The sequence below is a fragment of the Castor canadensis genome, chromosome 10, assembly GCF_047511655.1.
Source record: "Castor canadensis chromosome 10, mCasCan1.hap1v2, whole genome shotgun sequence".
In the NCBI taxonomy this organism is placed as follows: Eukaryota; Metazoa; Chordata; class Mammalia; order Rodentia; family Castoridae; genus Castor; species Castor canadensis.
Window position 1 is genome coordinate 55949471 of NC_133395.1, and position 23433 is coordinate 55972903.

General features: G+C 37.4%; 1 protein-coding gene across 3 annotated transcripts in view; it reads left to right on the top strand.

Annotated features, from left to right (window-relative positions):
- Dgkh (diacylglycerol kinase eta) overlaps positions 1 to 23211 on the top strand; it is a 173415-nt gene extending 150204 nt beyond the window's left edge. Inside the window, exons 25-31 of one of the 3 annotated variants that reach the window (XM_074043314.1) lie at positions 807 to 970; positions 3635 to 3740; positions 5726 to 5818; positions 8242 to 8361; positions 8651 to 8759; positions 10191 to 10321; positions 15758 to 23211. In XM_074043314.1, the coding sequence (XP_073899415.1) occupies positions 807 to 970; positions 3635 to 3740; positions 5726 to 5818; positions 8242 to 8361; positions 8651 to 8759; positions 10191 to 10321; positions 15758 to 15847 (813 nt within the window). In that variant the 3' untranslated portion in view covers positions 15848 to 23211. The remainder of the gene's footprint in view (positions 1 to 806; positions 971 to 3634; positions 3741 to 5725; positions 5819 to 8241; positions 8362 to 8650; positions 8760 to 10190; positions 10322 to 15757) is intronic. The other 2 variants (XM_074043316.1, XM_074043315.1) reach the window with 2 other exon arrangements.
- Positions 23212 to 23433: the final 222 nt, after the last annotated feature.

Here is a 23433-nt window from a genome sequence, read left to right on the forward strand (position 1 = left end):
TGAATTCACCCCCTCCACCATTCTCCTTTATTCCCCCTTTCCTGGAATAGTTTCAGCAGCTTTCGATTTTCCATTTGCATCCATGTGTGCACAGCATCTGCACCATATTCACCTCCCATGCCCTTTTCCCCCCTCCCCCCCCACCAGTACCACCCCCCAGATAGGACTTGTTCTGCCCTCCTGTCCTCTGATTTTCTAAAAGAAAAAAGTGACATTTTTATTTGTTTAAGATAGTTATGCAGGGAGTTTCCATGTGACATTTCCATGTTTCTATGTATTATAGCCTGAATTAGTATGAACACTTGTATCCATCACTGTACTTCCATACAGAATAGGTTCACGGCCCTAGAAATTTCTGTACTCCACCAATTCATCTATCCCTGCCCTACCCTTAACCCAGGCAGTTACTGGTCTTTCTACAGTCTTCCCCAAAATGTGTGTTTTTAATTACGATCAACCCTTAACAAATAAGACTAACAATATTCATACTAGCTAGTAAAATAGTAAAGATGAAATAGTAAAATAAAATAAAAATAAGGATTGAAGCATAAACTGAAAAAGACTGAAGCAGAAAGCTTTTTTATTAACTTTTCGGGGATATGTTCTTCCTCACTGATCACATGACTTTGTGGCAAAACACTAGGAAGCTTTAAAATGTCTTTTTTAGAATTCTCATTTATTTAAAGAGGTGTTAGATTGGAGAAGAAGTAGTCGCGGTTTCAAAGATTTTTCTATAGTTTCTAAACACACACGCTCCTGGTCTCAGCTCTCAAGTAACCATTCACTGCAATGCTGGTTTGGAACAGGCCTTTGAAAGCACGCTCAAATCTTGGGAAGACAAACAGAAGTGTGACTCTGGAAAGCCAGTTCTTCGGACCCACTTGTACATCCATCACGCCATTGACCTGGCAACGGAAGAGGTGTCGCAGATGCAGCTGTGCTCCCAGGCTGCGGAGGAGCTCATCACTAGGTACCATGCTTCTGAGGGCCTTTCAGACTGGGAGACTCTGGTCTTACTTAGCCGATTGCTCTGTTTGAATTGTTTCTACTGTTGGGGTGTCAACAGGAATGCATGTGCTCTTCTCCATTTGCTGCCTTGTGTGCTGACACCCCATATACACACTTGGTCTCCACAGTCCAGATCTTACACGTCGTGAAACTGGGACTAACTTACACTGTTAAACAGTTCTCTTTGAATCATTCTTTCCCCCTATATGTATTCATTATATTATTATACTCCCTACTTTCATGTGGCCTTATATTTGTTAATTAAATGTTTATACAATGTAGAAAGAAGTCTGAACATTAACACTATTCTCAAGAAAGCAGGCAAACGACAATAACAAAAAGAGTCCTACAACCAGTTTCTGACAAATAGATAACAGAGTTAGAGTCCACACATAAATTAATTTCAGTAGATAGAAAGGGAAGAAAATTTCTTTTTTTGTTTTTGGTGGCATTGGGATTTGAACTCAGAGCCTCATGCTTACTAGTGCCTCTACCACTTGAGGCACTCCTCCACCCTTTCTTTGTGTTGGGTATTTTCGAGATAGGGTTTTTCGAACTATTTGCCCGACTGGTCTCAAACCACTGTCCTCCTGATCTCTGCCTCCTGAGTAACTAGGATTACAGACATGAGCCACTGGCATGGTACCTGGCTAAGGGAAGAGAGTTTTCAAAAATGAGTTCTGTGAGTATAAAAGAGATGAAAATCACTACAGAGTGACTTCAGAGAGACCATGGGCAAATTTCTTCACCTAAATCTTATCTACTAAGTAGAGATAATAAATGCTACTTCATTGTGAGAATTAAATGATACCTTAGAGTAAAATGCATCCTGCCTACCAGAAAGAGGAGCAGATTTCAAATGGAAAATCAGGGCTGAGGAGTGGTTCAAGTGCTACAGTGCCCACCTGGTAAGCTTTAGGCCCTGAGTTCAAACTCCATTGCCGCCAAAATTGCAAAGGAGAAATGATGGGTTCCATGTTTAACTTAAGAACTTAAATTACATTAGAAAACATTTACCCAGCTCTGTTCTTCTGATGGACTATCCATGGATTCCCAAGATTGTTGGTATTAATTGAATATTAATTTTTTGATACTTAAGAAGTACACTTTTAAATTTTTTTTTTTTGTGGGTCAAATCCAGGGCATTGCATGAGCTAAGCAAGCATTCTACCACTCAGCTACATTCCAGCCCTTGCTTTTTTGAGACAAGGTCTCACTGTGTAGCTCGGGCTAGTCTTGAACTCACAATATAGCCTAGGCTGACATCGAACTTGAAACCCTCCTGCCTGAGCCTCCCAAGTGCAGGGAATACAGCCATGTGTCATCCACATCTGGGAAGAAGTAAACTCTCTTGCCTTTTTTGTTTTTTCCATTGGAAGTACTGGAGTTTGAACTTAGGCTTCGTGATTGCTAGTAAGGTGCTCTACCACTTGAGCCATCGCCAACCCTTTTTGCTCTGGTTATTCTGGAGATAAGGTCTTGCTTTTTGCCCAGGCTGGCCTCAGACCACAATCCTCTGGATCTCAGCCTCCCAAGTAGCTAAGATTACTAAGAGCTACTGATGCCTGACTTTCTTTTATTCTTGATTCCAGTATTGTTGGGCTTCTGTCCTTTTTCTGTTGTATCCTTTTTAGGTTGAAGGTCTTTCTCCTTGAAGTTGTCTAAGCAAAAAGTGTTTGACAGTCCTGCCTTCTTGCTTATATCTGCAAACCTTATATCATTTTCTAGCTATCGGTGGAGCTCTGCCACCTGTCTCTTCTTTGGCCTTAGTGCCTTCCAGAATTTAGTGTTTCTAGAACTATGGCTAGAGGTTTGAATATCAGAGGAGCACAACAGGCTTTGAACTTGGATAAAATTTACACCTGACTCTTCCACTTCTTTGCTCTGCACACAGACTCAACTCTCCCAATCTCACTGCTTTCATCTAGAAAGTAGAGAAAATTAATACAGCTACATTTTAGGGTTGTGAATATTAAATTAGGTAATGCCTACAAAACACTTAGCATGTAGGTGACAAATGTGGTAACACTCGTCCTCTAATATGTTGTATTTGAAGTTTCAATGAATAAAAAGATAAATTTCCAGGCTGGAGTATAGCTCAGTGGCAGAGTGTTTACCTACCATGTACAAGGCCCTGGGCTCAGTCCTCGGTACCACACACACACACACAAAGAGATACATTTCTATCTGTATTTGTGACCCTTGTCACTTTCCAATAAAACTTTGAAATGAAGTTTTAGTATATTTTGTTGGTATTAATTTAAAATGTTTGTCTTTGATTATAAGCATAACTTTTTTTAAAGACTGGGTCTCTCTATGTAGCCCAGGATGCCCACCAACTCATATTCTCCTGCCTCTATCTCCTGAGTGCTGGGATTCTAGTTGTGTGTCATCACACTTATAATCACTATCTTAAGCTTGACTTTTTATATGAAGAACTTTTACTTAATATCCTTTCTTGCAATGAGATTTGAATTTTGTAAATCTACCCTGTCCCATCCATAACTGAGCAGCCACTTAAATTTTTTTCTCCTTACTGATCTTTATAGTTTTAAATTAATTTATCCTATCACTTCTACACTTTAAAAAAAAGTTTTCTGTTCATTTTGTTTCATTTTTGATTCAGGATTTGTGACGCAGCCACAATTCACTGTCTTCTGGAGCAAGAACTGGCCCATGCTGTGAACGCATGCTCACACGCTCTGAATAAAGCCAACCCACGGTGCCCGGAGGTGAGGCTCTAATGGTAAATTCTCATTCCACAGATTCTTTTGGTATTACTCCTATGTTTTGATGCTGTAAAGTATGCCAGACCCTGCCTGTAAAAGAAGGTTATGGAGTCTCTCTGAGTCTTCACTAGAGCATATAGTAACTTTGTGGCCAAAATGTTGTTTTCCTTTTCCTGCCAGTTTTCAACTCCTGCCCTTAAATTCTCTCCACGCTTTTCCATTTCACTTTCACTCACTCATCTACCTGGTCATCTCCCTTCAAGCCTTTCTCCTTTTCACTACTTCCATCTTTCCTTATTTCTTCATTTACCCTCTCCCCTGCACCTTGAGAGGGCAAACTTAGAAGTCATCAGTGCACATCTTACTAGAGGTAGTCACTCATTTTTTGACACTGTGCACTGAAATTATTCTTACTTCATTTTATTTTACTGAATTGTAAGTTGATGCTGCTATAAAATTTTAATGTAGAGTTTCAGAGTAGAGTGGATAGAATATAACTCTTGAGATGTGAAGCATGGTACAATGAGATGGTGTAGAGAAGACTGGCAGCATTATTTCATTCTTTTAATTATTCAGCTGAATAATTGCTATTTGATGATTAATAAATTAATATTCAGGTAAGATTACAGTCTTAAGAAGTAATGTGGTTGGAACTACTGAATGTGAAAGCAGTGAGAGTTAACTACAGTTGACCCTCGAATAACTTGCCAACCCTGCACAGTTGAAAATCTGTGCATAACTGAACTCATCCCAAACTCAAATACTAATAGCCTGCTCTTGACAGATAACATAAGAGTCAATTAACATGTTTTCCCATGTCCTGTATTGAAAATATGAAAAAATATGAGACCACTTTGTGCTGGACAGACAGACTACTCAAGTAGAGATGACCAGCATTTCATGTTGCTTTTGTTTGTTTGGGGTATTTGTTTTTGGCAGTACTGGATTTGAACTCGGGGTCCCAAGCTTGCTAGACAGGTGCTTTATTGCTTGAGCAAATCCCCAGCCCTTTTTTGCTTTAGTTATTTTTAGGGATAGGGTATCATGTTTTTGCCTTGGGCTGGCCCCCAACTGAAACGTGCCTCCCACATTCTGGGGGCACAGTCACGTGCTACCACAACCAGGTTTTTTTGTTGAGGTGGGGGTCTCACTAATTTTTTTACATTGGCTGGCCCCAAACTGTGATCCTCCTGACTGTCTCCTGAGTACCTGGGATTATAGAGATGAGCTATTGTGTCTGGCCAGTGTCACATGATACTTTAACTACATGCTCTCAACCCTCAAGCTCACCACAATGGTAATAGCAGGTGGCTAAGGAATTATTCCAGTAGTCCAGTTATGATTTGTACTGCATCTTTATGTTCATTTACATTCTGTCAACTGCAGATGTCACCATGTAAGGTTTGTGTGTGTCTGGTGTGTACGTTATGATAAATTTTATCTTTTTATAATAGATTCATGCATATTTTATGGTAGCAAATGGTAAAATAGACTATTGTCTATGTATATTTTATGCACTCATGACATACCTATCTTCTTCTTCATTCTTTTCAACATTTCTAGACCATGTAGTTCATTTGAAAGGCTTTTCAGATCTACCCAACAAAAGTCCATGTGTAAGTGGACTCCAAGTGATTCAAACCCAGATTCAAGGGTCAGCTATGTATGCTCCCCCTTCAAGATGTAATTTTCTTTGATTTAACTTCTTATGGGAATACGTATATATTGGTACCAGCACATATGTGTTTGTAGGCAGGAGATGTGATCCTGAGTATATTCAGTACTTTTTTGGGTTCTATGATATATTAATTATAAAAGATAATCATACTAACAAGCATGAGTATAAGTTTTACAATTATAATAGAAATTTGGTAGATTTTAAAAAATTAATTTGTGATGTGAATTTGTTATAAGAATAAAATGTGAAGTTTTTCTGATGATGGAATCCCAGTTTAATACAAAGCTATCTGTCTGTTACTCTTTTCTAGAGTCTTACAAGAGATACAGCCACTGAAATAGCCATGAATGTGAAGGCGTTATATAATGAAACAGAATCTCTGCTGGTTGGCAGGGTTCCTTTGGTAAGGAAAAGAAATATGGATAACATAAGGATGATGAAGTAAATATCTGGGCCTTACCTTCCTTAGGAAGCGTGCTTTGAGCAGACCCTAAGACGGAAGCAGCCTTCTGGCAAGCTTTTTGCCAAGCTTTTACCTTCCCCCAAATATATGGTTAAGTGTGGGAGTTACCATTTCAGGCAAACAGGAGTAGAGATTTTCCTTCCTGGGTATCATCGTGTCTTTATGACATCCTCTTCTCTCCAATCAGCTTTGAGAGACTTGAGCTTTATGTACAGTGTGGTAGACATTTTTCAGGTACTTATGAGTTTGTTTCCTGAATTAACATTTGAAATACATTGGTACAGTTCTGCCTATTTGGTTGCAAGAGGACACTGTAAAGTTATGTTTCAAGAGCTAAACTTCAAGAATTACCCTTAGTTTAACTCAGTTTGGTCCTGAAAGTCAAGTTTAGACCACAGCTACAGATCTCAAACATTAATGCTAGCCAGAGTCTTCCTTTCCTTCAAATTTACTCACCATTTTTCAAATGTTCTAACGTATTAGATCTTGTTGCCACCTAGAGTTTGATGGTAGCATATTCACACATGCTGTTGTCCCTGTGTGGAAAGCCTAATTAGCTGTCTTTTCCTTCCTTGTAATTATCCTAATTAGTTGGTAGGTGGAGATCTCAAAAACATTTCTTATGTCAGTAATTTTATCTCTGCTTGGGAAAATACACACCCAAATAAAAGTTATAAGTCATTAATACCACACTACTTGCCATAGTGGGTGAATGGAGGGGGACATGTGTCATACTGCCTGGCTAACTTGTGAGTGATTGGGCTTGGGGTTTCTGCTCGTTGTGGTCCAGAGATTGCTGCCTTTGGAGCCCCTTTGCTCTGAGGAGCTCGAAGGCGGCATGAAGACCAGTGCTCTTATCGACATCCTCAGGAAACTCAAACATGGCTTCCTTGGGAGAAGGGGTGGCTGCCTGTACTCTGGCCACATAGAAAAACTTTTGGGAAGAAACATTGGTTATCTCTGGATAAAACCAATGGAAACCTCTCCTTGACTATTGTTGGCACTACTGTTGGTAACCAGAATCTTCTGTTGATCTGTAAAATAAACCTATAGGAAATCGTGTGAGCTGTGACTTGGACCCGGTTTTTATATTGAGAATACACTTTTGTGTTATTTGAAATACATTTAAAATCATTTGTGACAAGAACTAGAAGTATAGCTTTGTCTTCTACACCAAAAGTACTTTCTTGTTCTACTTTATTAATATTTATCAATTTAGTATAATTAATATATTTAGTTACAATGAATGGACTCACCCTCTACTTCTGATTCTCTGGTTTTGTCAAATATGTTTGGTTTGAAATGCATTCCAGTGAATTTTACCAAAAGTTTTGACAGTAGTGATACCACAATGAAGAGTTTATTGTATATGAGAACGACTAAAGTTCATTGTTTGTTTGGTTTTTGGTGCTGCCAGAGTTTGAACTCAGGACCTCATACTTGCTAGGCAGGCACTCTACCACTTGAGCCACTCTTCCAGCCCTTTTTACATTAGTTACTTTTCTGGTAAGGTCTTAAGGCCAGCCTGGGGCTGGCCTAGACTATGATCCTTCTACTTAAGCTTCCTGTATAGCTGAGATGATAGCCTTGAGCCACCAAGCCTGGCCTTACCATAGCTTTCTATCACAAATTTTTGTAAGGTTCATTTTTTTTCCCCTAAACTTACTGTTTTAGTTTTCTAAGAAATTTTCATGTAGTTCTTTTTATATGACAAGTTTTTGGCCAACTTAAAAAATTATTTGTTCATGTAGTGACCTATATAAATCAAAAAATTTAGGGCACAAACAAGTAGGATGATGAGACAGTTTACTGCTGGAAGCATGAAGATTAGATAGATAACTAACTGGTTGGAAGGAATGAAGGAAAACAAGAGAGAGAGAGAGAGAGAGGTATTCCATAGAAGATATACCAAAAATAGTACTTTCCTGTATAACTATTTAAGTCACACTAGCTATGTATATCAACTTTAGGAAGTAAGACTTAAAGTAAATCCATCCACATATTTTAAAATGAAAATATAAAATAGTTTGCCCTTTTAAAAATATTCTTTTGTTTAGAAACATCTAGGTTAAGAAGTGAGAATATTCACTGTCAAAACAAAATAATCGTTCTATTTGAAGTTGGTCACTGAGTCTTGTTTTGTTTGCTTTTTTATTTTTATTGGTATATATAAGTTGTACAAAAGGGTTTCATTGTGTTATTTCCATATATGCACACTATGCATTAGGGTCATATTCACCCCCTCTATTACTTTTTTGGTTTTTTTTAAATATTTTTAATGCATTTTATTATTATATATGCATATGTGATCATATCCACCCCCATCACCCTCTTGTTTTTCTTCTTAATCTGCTGGTGAGTAGCAATTGGAATCCCCACATGAAGAGCGGGTGTCCAGTGCCTTACACTCTGTGGAGGTGGAGTTGCAGAAGTTAACAGAGATCCCCTGGCTTTATTATATCTTACACCCCAATGAGGATGAGGTATGTAAGATTCAGTGCGATTCATTATGAAAAAGTGATATTGAGGGGAAAATAAATCTTGAATTGATTGCTACTTTCACACGTACCATTCTTGAGACAGAAAAGGCGTGCTGTGAACACAGGCATTGTGAACACTTTTCAGGAAGGGCCTCTTTCACAATCTCTTTTCGAAGCAGTCACTGCAGTTCCACAATGTGCGGTGTTTATCCCTATTCCTATGTTATCTCTGTTAGCAGAATGAGCTTTTTTCTTAATATCCTAAGACAATTCTTTTGCTCTATTTGAACAGGAGCCTCCTATGGATTGCAGCAAAAGAAACAACAGAAGCACAGTGTTTCGTATAGTGCCAAAGTTTAAAAAGGAAAAGGTTCAGAAGCAGAAGACAAGTTCACAGCCCGGTAGGTGGTCTTCACGGTGGGGGAAGGTGACTTATTAGGTGACTGAGGTCATGTCCTGGAGCTAGAGAGTGGTGAGCCTTGCCCAACCTTATGAATATATTACATGTCATGGAATTGTACACTTTAAGATGGTTAAAATAGTCAATTTTTCCATAACAAATCTCATCATACCTACATATGTCAAGGTGTTAGGAGTCTGTAGTTATGAAGCCTAGAAGGAAATGAGGTATTCGCTAATTTTTTCCCTCTCTGCCCTGTGGATGTCAGAGTGTCTGTTCAGGTGGGTCTTTATCTTTCTCAACAGCAAATTACTGTATAACTTTGTTTTTCTTCTTCAAAGTTCAAAGTCAAGATGAGTTTGATAAAGGGAGCATAGAAACTTTCATTTACTCCTTTAAGTTAATATATTTTCCACCCAAAGTTATATGTTCTCTTTCTCCTGCTTTAAGGACCCCAGTTCAACCCTTGATAAAACAGTCTGCCATGATTACTCGTATTTTCAAGCAAATACTCTCTGTGCTACTGAGAGTAGTCTCTGTGCTACTGTCTTTCTAGCTCCCTTTCCACTTTCTCTTAGAGATCCAATTTACTATATATTAAAATTTGCTGCACATTACTGTTTGCTGAGACACCTTCAAGTTCTGTGTATAGACAGCTGCCTTTCATGTTCAAATCATTTTATAAATTCTTAAATTATAAGAATTTTATAAATTCTTCTTAGTTATCTATCACATTTTTTAAAAAATCTTATGCTATTCTTAGAGCAGCTGTTGAAATGCACTTAAAAACCAAATGTTGCAAATATGTAGGCTTTTATAAAGTTAGCTAATGTTTAATAAAGTATATGAGAATATTGTATTGAAAAATAGCACGATCCAGCTAATCTTGGAGAGCAATGCTGATGTTCTTGAGTGACATTTACTGCTGTAATGATCAAGAGTAGTTGAATCACTAAAGATAACACTTGAAGTCAACATGACTTTAAGCAGAAAAGTGTAGACCCCCATCAGGTTTTAAATTTTAATTAACATTTCTAATTCTTTCCTGACTATGTAGCCATTTTCATCCGTGGTCTTAAGGAAACCACCAGAATTTATTATATTACCTTGTACCCACTGATTCTAACAATGCAAAATAAATTGTTTAGGCATACTGTGTGTTTGGGGTCATCTTAATGAGAGGATTGGAGGAGAGCCAAAGGCACACACACACGGTAGCGAATGTCTCTGTATAGTCAGATCCTCGTGTCCGTGGATAGTCTGTAGCCTGCATGGGAAAAGTGGAACTGCAGCTTCATTGAAGCAACACCTGTGACCTCTCCTCTGCTAGCACTGCTGCTGCTTTCTGTTATGCATCTTCTTTGGCCAACCTTTGCTTTGTGATGCATTGAGCATGTAGAAATTAAGGGGGTTTTGCTCTTAACTTTGGTAGTTCAGAAATGGGGCACAGAGGAAGTTGCTGCTTGGCTGGATCTACTCAATTTGGGAGAGTACAAAGAAATCTTCATCCGCCATGACATCAGAGGGGCTGAACTTTTGCATCTGGAAAGGCGAGATCTTAAGGTATTTCCTTTGTGCTACTCTTCTGCTCTTGAAAATTTTCTTGCAAAACAGAATCCTTCCTCCCGTGCTTCTCTGTTACGTGCTTTCTGCTTGGCCTGCGTGGTACAAACATGCAGGGATCTAACATTCACTGTCCTGGAGTCTGTGATCCTTGTGTGCTTTCTAAAAAGAGAATGCCGGCACTCTTTTCCTGTCAAAATCACACTACAATACAGCATGCACTTAGTCATTCTTCTGTGCTTCCATTGGCGTGACTGTTCCTGTGCTGGTATTTCCAAAAGGACCATGTCTTCATCAGTTCATGTTACATGTCAGCATGGGAGATCATTGTTGCTGGAAAAGACTAAACAAATCTAACATAAGGTTAACAACTAAAAATTAATTTAAAATACCAGTAACAAACCCTTTCTGTTATATGGAATAGATGTTATATGGAATATAAGCAATGGATCCTTTTAGTTCTATAATTTCATTGCATTTTCAAATTGGCCTTTCAGAGGTCACATAAGCAACTGACCAATTCAAATTTCCTTTCCATGATGCAGTGTTAAGATCCCATTATTCTCAAAAAGGAATTATTTTCTTTAGTAAACAAAGTAAAAATTATACCTTCCTTTGGCTAGAGAGCGGCTCAGAGCCTGTCCGTCCTTTATGACAGAGAAGAAGTGTTAACTGATGGTCTATAGCAAGCCCTTTTTTTCATTCTTTGGGTGGAGGGAGATTGTTGAGTTGAAATAGCCAATACCCCATTCTGCCTGAGGATTAAGGAGTAGGATTTTTATCATGATATATTTTCCTACCATGCACGGCCCTTTTAAAACAAGCAACATTGTTGAAGTGATCCCTCTTCCGGTAGCTCAAGTTCTAGAACGCATACAGTTATGACAGCGAAACGCTGGCATGCTCGCGATCAAGCTGCACCTTCACCTACGTAAGTTAGCAAAGGTCTTTGCACAGATCATGAGTAGTGTGAAGGATGGGTTTTCACCGAGTAGTCCTCCAGTGTTTTAGCATGTCACAAGGTAAACACTATTTATATCTAAATAACTTTAATAATAAATAATTGATTACCTTAATTGAGAGTCCTAACTCTGGATCAGAGCAAAATGTACAGTGTTGAAGTTTATAAGGCAAAGGTTTCAGAACTTGAAATGAGGGCACTATGTGTTTGTGTGGCTTCTGACATCCTTAGCATGCTACAATAGTCATTGAGCAGGCATCGATAAACACATTACACCAGTGGTGCTAGCTCAGCCATGAATAAACATACAAAGAAAACTGTGTGAATGTAAAAATGTACATACAGAGATGCATTTTATGTGCTTGTTACATAAATACATACGTGTATATGTGTTATATAAATACTTGTAGATGTACATAAACGTACACACACTGAATGAACCAGATATTTGTCCAATGATGAAACAAAACTCATACATACACTGAGGTAAATTGAAGCAACAGTAACCCTGGTTAAGAGAAGGTAACAATAGAAAGGAGACAGTTGGGAATTATTTTAGTAAATTTTTATTACCTTTGAATGGTTTTTGTTGTTGTTCTGCATTTATTTATTTATTTATGGTGCTGGGGTTTGAACTGAGGGTCTCATGCTTGCTAGGCAAGTACCACTTGAGCCATGTCCTCCAACCCTTTTTGCTTTAATTATTTTTTAGATACAGTCTCTCTAGGCCTGGGCTGGCCTAGACCGTGATTTTTCTGCTTTTGCCCCCCTCAGAGCTGGAATTACAGGCATGAAACACCATGCCCCAGCTCATTTGTTGAAATGGGGGGGGGGTCTTGATAACATTTTTTTTTGGCCTGTATTGCCCCTGAACCACGATTCTCCTAATATCTGCCTCCTGGCTGAGTAGTTGGGATTATGTATGTGAGCCACTGCACCAACTTGTTTTTATTTTTTATACAAATTATATTCCCTCCCTAAAAACTTTTCTTTTAGAAATTTGTTTTGACATTGTGCTTTTTAACTCTTTTTGCTTCCAAACAAGGTGTGGAGGTGGGAAAAAGAAATTTTTACAAAAAGACCCTTCCGTATCACAAACTGGGGTTGGCTGTCAGAAGAAGCGGGTCCTTCAGAACATTCTCTGAGAGCTGGTGAAGGGTTACTTACCCTGTCACCTCATCCACTCCAGTCGCTTCACACATGACCTGTGAGTGTACATGTGGCTTACAGGCTCTCTTGCTACCCTGCCTGACCTCATCTATGATCTAGAGAATTGTGTCACCAACTGCCACAGGAGTATAATCTTAACATGTGCAAAACCAGACCCTTGATCTCTGTCCACTCCCACCTGCCCCTTTTCCAGTGCTTTGTGTTTTAGTAAATCATACTTGTGGCCCTCCAGATGCTGCAAGTAGCAAAATCCAGAGTCTTGAACATCTTCTTCCTTACTGGTCTCCTGTGACCTCTCACCAAATCATGTGGCTTCTGACCTCCATTCATGGCTCTCTTGTCCTTCCCACAGTCTTCCTCTATGTGAGTGTGACATCTTGCTTGTGAAATAGTTTTCTAACTGGCCTTTCCAGTTACATGGCACATCCCTTATCCTCACGGCAACCACAGTGACATGTTAACATCTTCAATCAAGTCTATCACTTCTGTGCTTAAACTAAGCTTTCAGTGGCTTCCCATGACTATGAGAATAAAGACCCATGCCTTAATGGAGCTTAAAGGGTTCTGCCTGCTACTTAACCTCCTGTAAAGTCTGGCTCCTCTCTGGGCTGTGCCCCATCCACTTTGGCCTCACATCATTTGCTTTAAAATACTACATTTTTTCTCACCTTGGGAGTGTGCCTTCCTTGCTATGTTTCTCCCCCTGACCCTTCACATGGTTAATTCCTGCCCAGATCTTGGCATAAGTGTTCTTTTCTTATCCCTGAAACAACTAGAGAGAGCAGCCTGGGAATGGGAACACATTTCTAATGTGTTTACTAGATAAAGAAGCAAGTAGACTTTAACATTGTCCCTGCTGGAACACACCAGGAGGACACCAGAAAAAAATGGTAATGATGTGCTGGAGAGTTTATTGTTTCCTTATATATTTTTTTTAATTTGGAAAGTTGTGTGAAGGTTTCTAGAAGAATAACTTGATATCAACAAATTATACCTTGGTAAAATTAGGCCTCTTTATCCAAAGAAAGAAAAAGTCAGTAGTAAAGAATATGATAAAAATATACAGTGATACTTGATTAAAAATATATGATACATGATCAAAAAGAAAAATACAAAAAATGTCACAGCAAAATATCATCACAGGACCAAGTGTGGTGGTACAGACCTGTAATTTCAGCTTCATGGGAGACAGAGTAGCAGGATCAGAGTCTGAGGCTTACACTGGTGAAAGCCTGAAAAGTGAACTAAAAAGCAAAAGGGACTGGGAGCTTGGCTCAAGTGATAGAGCATTCACCTAACAAGCACAAGTTTCTGAGTTCAAACCCCAGTACTGCAAAACTTCATCACAATCTCACCTCTAGAGAAGACATGAAAATACCAAAATCAAACAAAAAATAAGAAAATGTAGTTAAGAAATTAATAAAATTTTCTGTTATGCTATGGAAAACATTGGTCTCTATATCAAAATAGTAATTGTGAGTAGAGTCTACCTCCTCCAGAGAAGTTTACATTCTGGAGAATACAGTGTGTATATGGCCTAAAATAAAGTATTTAATATTTAAATATGTTTTATAAGAAAATACTATGTTTTCACAAAGTATGAAAAATACCAAAATATTCTACTCAAATGAAAAAAAATCTAAGTGTAATTATAAATGTGTTTTTAACAAGTATATATGAAACAGGCACTGGTGTCTTCTCTAGGATTCAGCCTTGCTTTTTAAAAGTTTGGTATTTATCACATATCCAGGAAATGCATAGCTAGCTTAGGACTAATTTTGTTTACTCTGTCATGTGAGAAAATATTTTTCTGGGTCAGTTAAGCATGATAAAAATGTCACACTGAAGTTCTGAAGTTATCTCAAGCTTGAGACTAGCACTAGCTTTGCAAAGAATGTTTTCTAGAAGGGTTGAGAATAGTCGGTAGAATTGCCACTATAGAACTCAAAGAACTCATGAAGCATGAGAAAGAATGTGTGCATGTCCACTTAAGCCAGTGTATCTACTTCATTGAAAAGATTGAAGATCAATTATGATCTTAAGTTCCAATTATATTTGGAATCTTTGTCTTTTTTTGACAAGTAATTTTGTGCTGTTGTACAACCGTGTTTCTTTGTAAGTCTTTTTAATTTTCAAGTATTTTACACTGTTTGTGAAGAACTTGTTAGATCTCACACATCAGCAAGCTGATTTTACTCATTACACTTGAAGAAGCCAGACAGTTTGGAGGCCTTATGTCTCCCTTGTAGTTTGGGGGATTGGTTTTTTTTTTTTTTGGCAGTACTGGGGTTTGAACTCAGGGCTTCATGCTTGCTGGGCAGGTGCTTCACCACTTGGGATATGCCTCCAGCCCTCTCTTGTAGTTTTTAGGTATGGATATTGTGGCTGTGTTGGATGAGCTCCATTTATCCCTGTGGCACACTCTGCAGTCATAACCCATTCCTGAAAGATCAGTGTTGGATGCTTCACTCTTATAGAAAGATAGTCCAAGAAACAAGAGGAGTAATTCTGAGGGCAAAGACCCAATAGTGTTTTGAGGGAAAGCATCAACCAATGCATGCCTGTGTTTAAGTAATTTTTTTACACATATGTTCATTACAGCATATAAAGAGTATTTGGATTAGCTGTCCACCCAAATCAAAGGCTCCTAATTCAACTACAAAGGCATTTACATTCCAAGTTTAGGTAGTTGGTGCTAGTATCTTCCTCTTGGATTGGACCTCAATTTTAAGTTTAATAATTTAGCATAAGAGCTGGGCATGGTGGCACGCATAGTCCCAACACTTGGGAAACTGAAGCAGGAGGATCAGTTGAGCCTGGGAGTTCAAGACTAGGCTAGAAAACATGGTAAGACTGTCTCAAACACACACACACACACACACACAAGAAATGTCTGGTTGCCTTAGGTTGCCTAAGATAACCTGTAGTTCTACATCATTTGCATCAGAGATCCCCAAAGGGTCTATCTTTAAAAAAAGAAACACACAAAAAGAGAAAAGAAGCCATTTAGTTTTAACTCTGGAACAATTGCCCCACTGTGTGTAATTTGTGGAAGTATCACAGTTAATAGAAGTTTGTATACAGGTTGATAAGGTTATTTTTGTTTTATTAACTTGTGTTTCTAGCTATCACTTCCTGAATCGTTGATCATAAACTAAAATGGATGAACTAAAAAGGCTAATTATGTTACTTGCTAGTGAAATATTTAATCTCCAGTTTTCCTTTTCAATAAGCTTCTTTGTCTTTCTTCTTCTTTTCTGCCTTCCTTCCTTTTTTCTTTCCTTCCACCTGTCTTTCTTTTGCAGGACCTGGGGATACCGAAAGTGGGCCATATGAAGCGAATTCTTCAGGGAATTAAAGAGCTTGGAAGGAGCACTCCCCAGTCTGAGGTGTGATCATATTGGTGCTATTCCATGGAAGAGAAGTAATTGCTACTTAATACACAGTTCTTGGAAGCAGCTGGCTGTTCTTGTAGCTTTCTGCATACATAAATAAGCACCACTGAAGCACCTCACCTCTATGGCTTGATGTTCTGCTGTGGGTGAAAATTTTGATTTGAGGTATTAGAAAATGTTTTTTGTGCCAAAAAATACATTCCACAAAGCCATTTTCTTACTCTGTAAACCTGATATGTTCCAACATGCTTACAATAGTTTATAAAAAAAAAAAGTAGGGGGAGTCTGAGATGATCGTGCTATCTAAAGGGTAGAACTGCTGGTGGTTACTCTCCTAGGATCCGGTCTAATTGCAGGTTCTTCCTGGGCAACTGTGTAATAGTATGTGGCTAAAACTTTTTAGGCTTCATTACTGGAAGCTTCAGCTTCTTCCTTAAAATCATTGGGTAGTAGATGAAGAGAGAAGTTAAGTTGTATGTCGAATATCTCAGCATTCACTGGTAAAGAATATGGTTAAGCCAACCCATCAACTACTATGAATAATGCAAACCTTCCTGCACGGTATTCCTGCCTGAATCGTCTTTCTTTTTCTTGCATGTCATATCTAATATTGTAACACTTTAATAGCTTTAATGTCAGTTTTCATGGAATTTAATTTATTACTATCCAAGTACCTTTTTGTTGGCTAAGGTCACTGCACTTTTCTGTTCTTTAATGTGCATTTTTACATATATATTCTATACCTAAGACTCTGTGAACATGTTGTGCCATAATCAACAAATTATATACATTTTATCAAGCCAGTTTTACTTCGACCTATTACAAACTGTAGTTGTACACATTAAGAAAAATTCTCTGAACAGTTTCATAAGCTTACATGTTCTGTTGTCTCACAAAACCATATTGTAGCTTTTCCAAAGTTCCCACATTTTGGTCCTACTTTTTCATTTTAGTTCCATAATTGTCTAATATTCTGTTTGAATTTATAACAGACTGTTGACATATAGGAATTCTCCAAGATCTCAACTGAGATTTGTGTACTGATTGGTCAGCCAGACTCACCCACTAGCTACAGTGACTTTTGAGATGAACTTCCTAACAGAAAAAATTTAAGTTTTTTAAAGGGCTTTATATTATTATTATCTGATATAAATTCTTATATCCTATTTGGTAGATACTATTTTCCTTTTTCTAAACCACTATACATCAGTGTTGGTCAATAGAACTCAAGATTACAATTATCAAATCTTGGAAAGCCAAAGGCATACATATCAAAATGTCACAAAATATCCTTAAGTAAGTTTTCTTTAGCCATTATATGCCCAAAAAATGATTATAATATTTTAAATGTTCTATATATGACAAGTAACAGGGTACTGACCCAGTGATGACAGTTTTCATAAAGCAACCTGGCAGGTGCTCAGTAGATATACACACACATGCACATAGACATACACACATGTTGTATATACACATACATACACGTATACATGTATTATGCATATACACACTTATGTACATACGATCTTGAGACGTAGTATCCCTAATATTTTCTAGACTATCTTTGCCCAATATTTAAAGAGAGCTATTGATAAAAAAACATTTTAAATGAACTGTTGACAGAGATATTTAATTATTTCAAATGAAATTGACAGTTTATTCTTATTTATAACTTGAGTATTTAACTACTAGTAAAGTTATAAAATGTGGATATCTTTTTAAAAATGAGGACTGGGGATGTAGCTCAGTGGTAGAGCACTCTTCTAGCATGCACAAGGCCCTGTGTTAGATGCCCAGCACTGCAAAAATAAATAATAAATAAACCTGATGGGTTCCTGACCAAGTATGTTTGACCATGTATTTTACCTGAGTTGCAGACAAGTGGAGTTTTTTTCCAAAGAAAATTTATATCAAGTAGTTTAAAACGGTAATATGCTACTCAGTAATTCTAGTTTTACACACATCTGTGAAGTCAAAGGGCTCCTTTTCCAGTCTCTTCTGTAGTCCCCTCCCCACCATATAAGTTGTTCTGCTCTAAAAGCTTTCCGGTGAAACCACAATATCAGGTGCCAGATTCCCAGAGCTTCTCTGAGATTCCAGATCTTTGTCCAGCTTTTAGGAAAGTGGGCGGAGGGACAGGAGAAGGAGCTGTAGTGTAATGTGTTAATATAAAAACCTTTATTGATTGGCAAATACCCCCTTGCCAGTAGCAAAGATTCTCAAGCTATTATGTGCTCTAAATTTAAAAGTACAACGTAATGATTGAATTTTCTTTTGTTTCATGATCTTTTCACTCTTAGGTAACATCTTTTATATATTCTTTAAAATCTCAGTTAATAGAAATCTTAATTAGCAAGAGTTTTTCTGCAAATGCCTTTTAGATGAGGGACACATTTTTTTGTTGTTGTTAAATGAGAACAGGGTTTTTTTCCTAGAAGCTTTGTCTGCATATGTCTGTGCAGGACTCAAATGACTTCACTGACACCTGTTTGCCAGCATGGTGCCCTCAGAGTCTCCTTAAGCCACTGTGAGTGCCATATTTTTATCCTACATGAGGTTTAAAAAAAACAAAATAATAGCTGCTTCTCCCTGGGGTCCATTCTCAGCCTAGGGAGTGCAGCTGAGACCTCTGTGTTTTGATCTATGCATAAGCAGAGCAAGAGTCTCACCTGTGCACCCAGTTGTGGCTGTAATTGTCACTTCTCTCCATAGAGTGTAGGTGAGGGAATCTCAGCCAAAGTCTACTCTGTTTTACCTTCATTTTCCTGCAGAGAAAAACTGCTTCCTAAGAAGGAAAGGGATGGGGTGAGGTCTTAGTAAAATTCTAGAGTTTTCAGTATGTCTCTTAGCATCTGTCTGCCTCCTGTTGCGAGTTTCTTTCCTATGTCTTGACTTTCCATTTTCCTATGTGTTCAGTATAATAATGACTCCTGAGATCATCACTGTCTTCTGCTATCCCTTTCCTCATCAATTGCCCATTATAAAATGACCCCTACTTTAAACAATCCCTATTTTAAACAGTGTGAGGTATTTGCCTAAGCATTAGGGAGAAAAAAAAATTTAAGCTATTTTTATAGTTTGGATTTTATGAAAGGATTCTTGCTAGGCAATGCAAATGAATGGATGGGCTAGCTCATCCGGTCTGTGATATCTATTGTTCTTGCTGAGAAGAACTGACCTGTGAATGTCTAGATCTATGCTGTCTAGTATTCTGCCACTAGCTAATGTAGCTATTGAATTGAAATTGAAATTGACTAGAAAGTCCTTTTCTCAGTTGCACTAGCTGTGTTTTGAGTGCGTTGTAATCCTAGATTCCAGATGTAGAACATATCCACCACTGCAGAAATTCTGCTGCACAGCACTGGTCCAGATGGATGTAGTCCATGAGCCAGCAGCAGCGGAATCACCTGGGGCTTACAGAAATGCAGTCTCAGGTAACACTCCAGACCTTCCATTTAACAAGATTCCTCAGGTGATTAGTATTGGGATAGAACATTTTATCCCTCCTAGGTCTGAGGTCCTCAAAAGGTCCCCAGAATAGCTTTTTCCTCAGCCCACTGTCTATTCTCCAGGTGATCCTAGAAATGAGCTAAAACTCTTTCATTACCCCAGCAGTTTTCTTCTATGGACATAATTCTTCTGGTCACCTAATTCTAATCCAGATGGGCCCTACGTACCCAGGGCCCCTCGCTATTTTGTTAGCTAAGAGAGCACAGGAGAGCCACATATATCACAGCTGGCCCCTCTCCAGCCCCTCGTTCCACTCTAAGCCACTGAAATCTTAGTTTGTCTGCTGAGTCTGTTGCTCATGAGGTATGATCATTTGTTCATGACTAAAGTCACAGGGAGCATTTCGGAAGACCATGTGCTAAGATGAGTAAAGCTTGTTCCCCTACAACTTGTTCAATTCCTTTTCTCTTTTATCAGTAGACTATCCAGTTGACATAGTTCATGCTTGAGCACACTTAGCCGCATGTACACACTAAATGAATCATTAAGGCATGAAGAAAGGAGGAAAGGATCAAAAATGTTTACAAATAAAGTGGATGTACCTTTTAAATCCTCGAAGGAGGCATGTTTTGCTAAATTTGGGTCTGCTTTTCTTATGCTAATTTAACTTGATTTTCACAAGTTACTTGGTTAGTAATTTCTTAAAATAGTGTCTGAAAAATAACATATCATATTCTTGACTCCCCAAAGAAAATTATTTAGTTCTGTAATAAGATCTTCCCCCAAAGACTTGTCAGAAATCCTTCACTTATATAACTTACCAAAACACAACTGTTTAGCTAGTTTTTATGTATTAAGATGATACTATTTTAGACTTCATGGGGGTATTTTTGATAGGAATTGAAAAAGGAAATAATCATACAAGATATGACTTGGAAAATTATAGGAGATCCCTCTGTACATCACTTCTAAAGCAAGCCAACTACTACCCCCTACCAGGCTAGTGAACTTTCATGTTCTAATTTTTTTTCTTGTGTTAAATTTATTCCTAGGTATTTTATTTTCTTAATAAAATTCTCAAGGATGTGAATTCTTTAAGGACATCACTTTTAATTAGGCTGCCAAAACAATACATCTTTCAACTTTGACATCTAGGCTCTCTCTGGCCTCTCCACCCCCACCTCAATGAACTCATCCTACATCTTTCAGTTGTATGTTGGATAGACAGTGGGTTGAGTGTTGGCTAATACAAGAAGCAGTTTTAAATACCAAGTTCTCCCCAGCACAAGGAAAAACAAAAAGAGACAGAAGAGAAAATTTCTCAAATGGGAGCTCTGGGCTAATGGAGAAGGCTTCCCTAGTGGTTCTACCTACTCCCTCTCATTGCTCTATCCACCCCAAGTGCAGTGAGGCCTGGGTCTTGTTTGTGTCTGCTGTGACTGTGGTGTCTCCTAATTGACTTTTGTATAGCAATCTCTCTTTCACATCAGTAGTAAATTTCCTTTGCAGTAGGATGCCTTCCTAAAGAAAACAAGAACTTATAAAAGGTGATGATTAGTAGTTTTTATAAGAAGCAAAGCACTATTCTTTCTTTATTAATATTTTTTCTTGATTGTTTTTCCAAGTTTTGTTTAGAGACATTTATGTTAGGAGAAAAATTATAAAGGCTTGTCATTATAGAGAACAGAGAGATCAAAGACAGCTGGACTGTAACTATTTGTATAATTCTGTTATTTTCAGGAAACATGTAACAGAGTAACTGAGACCACATTAACTCAGTAACAATGTTTATGATAAACTTCGTATAATTTAGGTGAACAAGTTAATTCCTTTTGTGTAATTAAGATAGCCTATTTACATTATTTATATACTGTTTCCTAATTTTTATGCACTTCCAAGTTTTAGTTGGAAAAATAAAAACCAAGCCACTACTTAAAAATGATAGAACTTCCACATAAAATATTCATTTTAGCTGCAAGTTATTCATTGTATAGAAATTTGTAAATAGTCCAATTATTTTACAGTAACTGCATTTCAAGAGTAAATTAAGCACACCTAACGAAACATAGGGTTACTTTTAAAATGCATTCAAAGAAAGGTGTTTTGTACTTAGTGGATAATGCTATTAAAGCAGGATACTGCAGTTAGATACACAAACGAGAAAGGAAAAAGAGTATATCTCATGGCCTTGATGTTTGATTGCACTGTTGTTTCCATGGCTTAGCCATATCTGTTTCTATACGCTAAGTAGTACGTTAACTTACAGCTAAAGATTGCTTACAGTTCTGATAACTGGTAGTAGTGCTGTGAAGGGTTGCAGTATTGTAACATTCCCAGTTTTGTGAGTTATATATTGTATATTGAAGATGACTGGTAAATTAGAGTAATATATTTATCTAGAGCTGGGAGAATATGATTATTTTCAAATCTTCAAGAAAGTTGTATCTAATTTTTTTCTTCCTCTTAAGATAAAAGTCTCACTTTTATGTTAAAATGTCTATTTATACAACAGGTTTCTCCTTTTTCTGGTGTTACTAATCTTCATCTTAAAATTTTCTTACCTTTTTAAACCAAAATAATTACCATGCTGGCTATTCAAACTGCCAAGATGTATTTTAATATTTTGGTAGACAAAATACTTAGTAACAAACAAATATAAAAGCTTTGTATATTTTGTGATTTTAGGGACAAGAATTTTACCTTTGAATTTGTCTATGTGAGGCAGTGCTGACATCGGCTGGGTCAGTCATAGGCAGTATTACTTATAATCATGAGAAGATGGTTTTCGCAAGTTGTATAAATCAATGCATTGATTTATCATGTTGTGAAATGTAATCTTTATACAAAATGGATATTCTAGCTCTTTTCCTTTTCACTGCTATTGCCTACAGTGTAGCAGTTCTGTTAACAATTTACTTACATACTTGAAGTACTCATTTCTGTCAAACAGATGCCCAATGATTTTCCTTGTAAAAAATGATATTCTTTACCATCACAGGTAACTGAATAGTAACAGGACTTTGTTAAACATGATTTTCATATCCAAAATAATATTTTTAAAAGGCATAAAGCCAAAGGAAATCACCAATATTAAGAATTTAATGTAGCCAAGGGATTCATTGTGCTATATTTTGCCAATATATAGTAAGTCTTCAATTTGTAACCTTTTTTTGAGATAAATTTTAAGTTTTTGTTGTAGGAGAGGCCTCTGTGATTGTACTACCAATATGACATTCAAGTGAGCATTGAATCTTGAATCCCCAAAATACCACATACCTCTATCCTCTACTTCTTGGTTCCAGGGTGTATATTTTTTTAACATATTTGCACCTGACTCTGGGAGCTACTTTTCAAATAGTAACCACAATGGGCAATGGTTTATTTGTTTCTATAAGTCAATAAGATTTTAACTGAGTTTTTAATTATTCCTATTTAAATGTGTTCTCAATTCAGTTGTTTAACATTTAAAACTTTTGAACATAATGGCACAAAAGAATAAAATCACTTGTTTTCAAGGAAGAACTAAAACTCTTTCAACTTAGTGTGAAGCAGTGTGGTATACCAAAGAAATCATTTTAATTCTTGACTTCAGCTGTTTTATTTTATAGTATGAAACAATAAATGAATTGTGAGGTTATTTAAGAACTTGTGTTAGGAGATTAAGAATTAATTTACTGTAATTCTAAAGACAGAGTTTTATATTGTAGTTGTTGCACAAGCAGTTATGAAAGGTGGGAAAAATGAAAACATGAAAAACATTGTGTAGAAAATGAACTTGAAGCCATTTGGCAAATATTTGGGAACAAATAGTTTGGACATAGATCGCTTTCACCTTGTATTATATAAACACAAAGCACATGTGTGATATGTGATATGGTGGAATCAATATCACAAAATAAAAAATGTCACGCTAATGGTGAAGTCTGGGACTGTGTTTGGATATCATGAAAACCAAAGAATTCAGAGAGCCTATTTCACCATTGAAATTTAGAAGTCGGAAGAGGGTACTTTGGATGACCCAATTATTGAAGACATTTGATAGAGTCACAAGTTTGTTACACGTGGCAGATATCTGTGCTTTCTCAACTCAGTGTAGACATAAGGGAAACTAAACCAGAGGAGCTTACCTGGCTCCT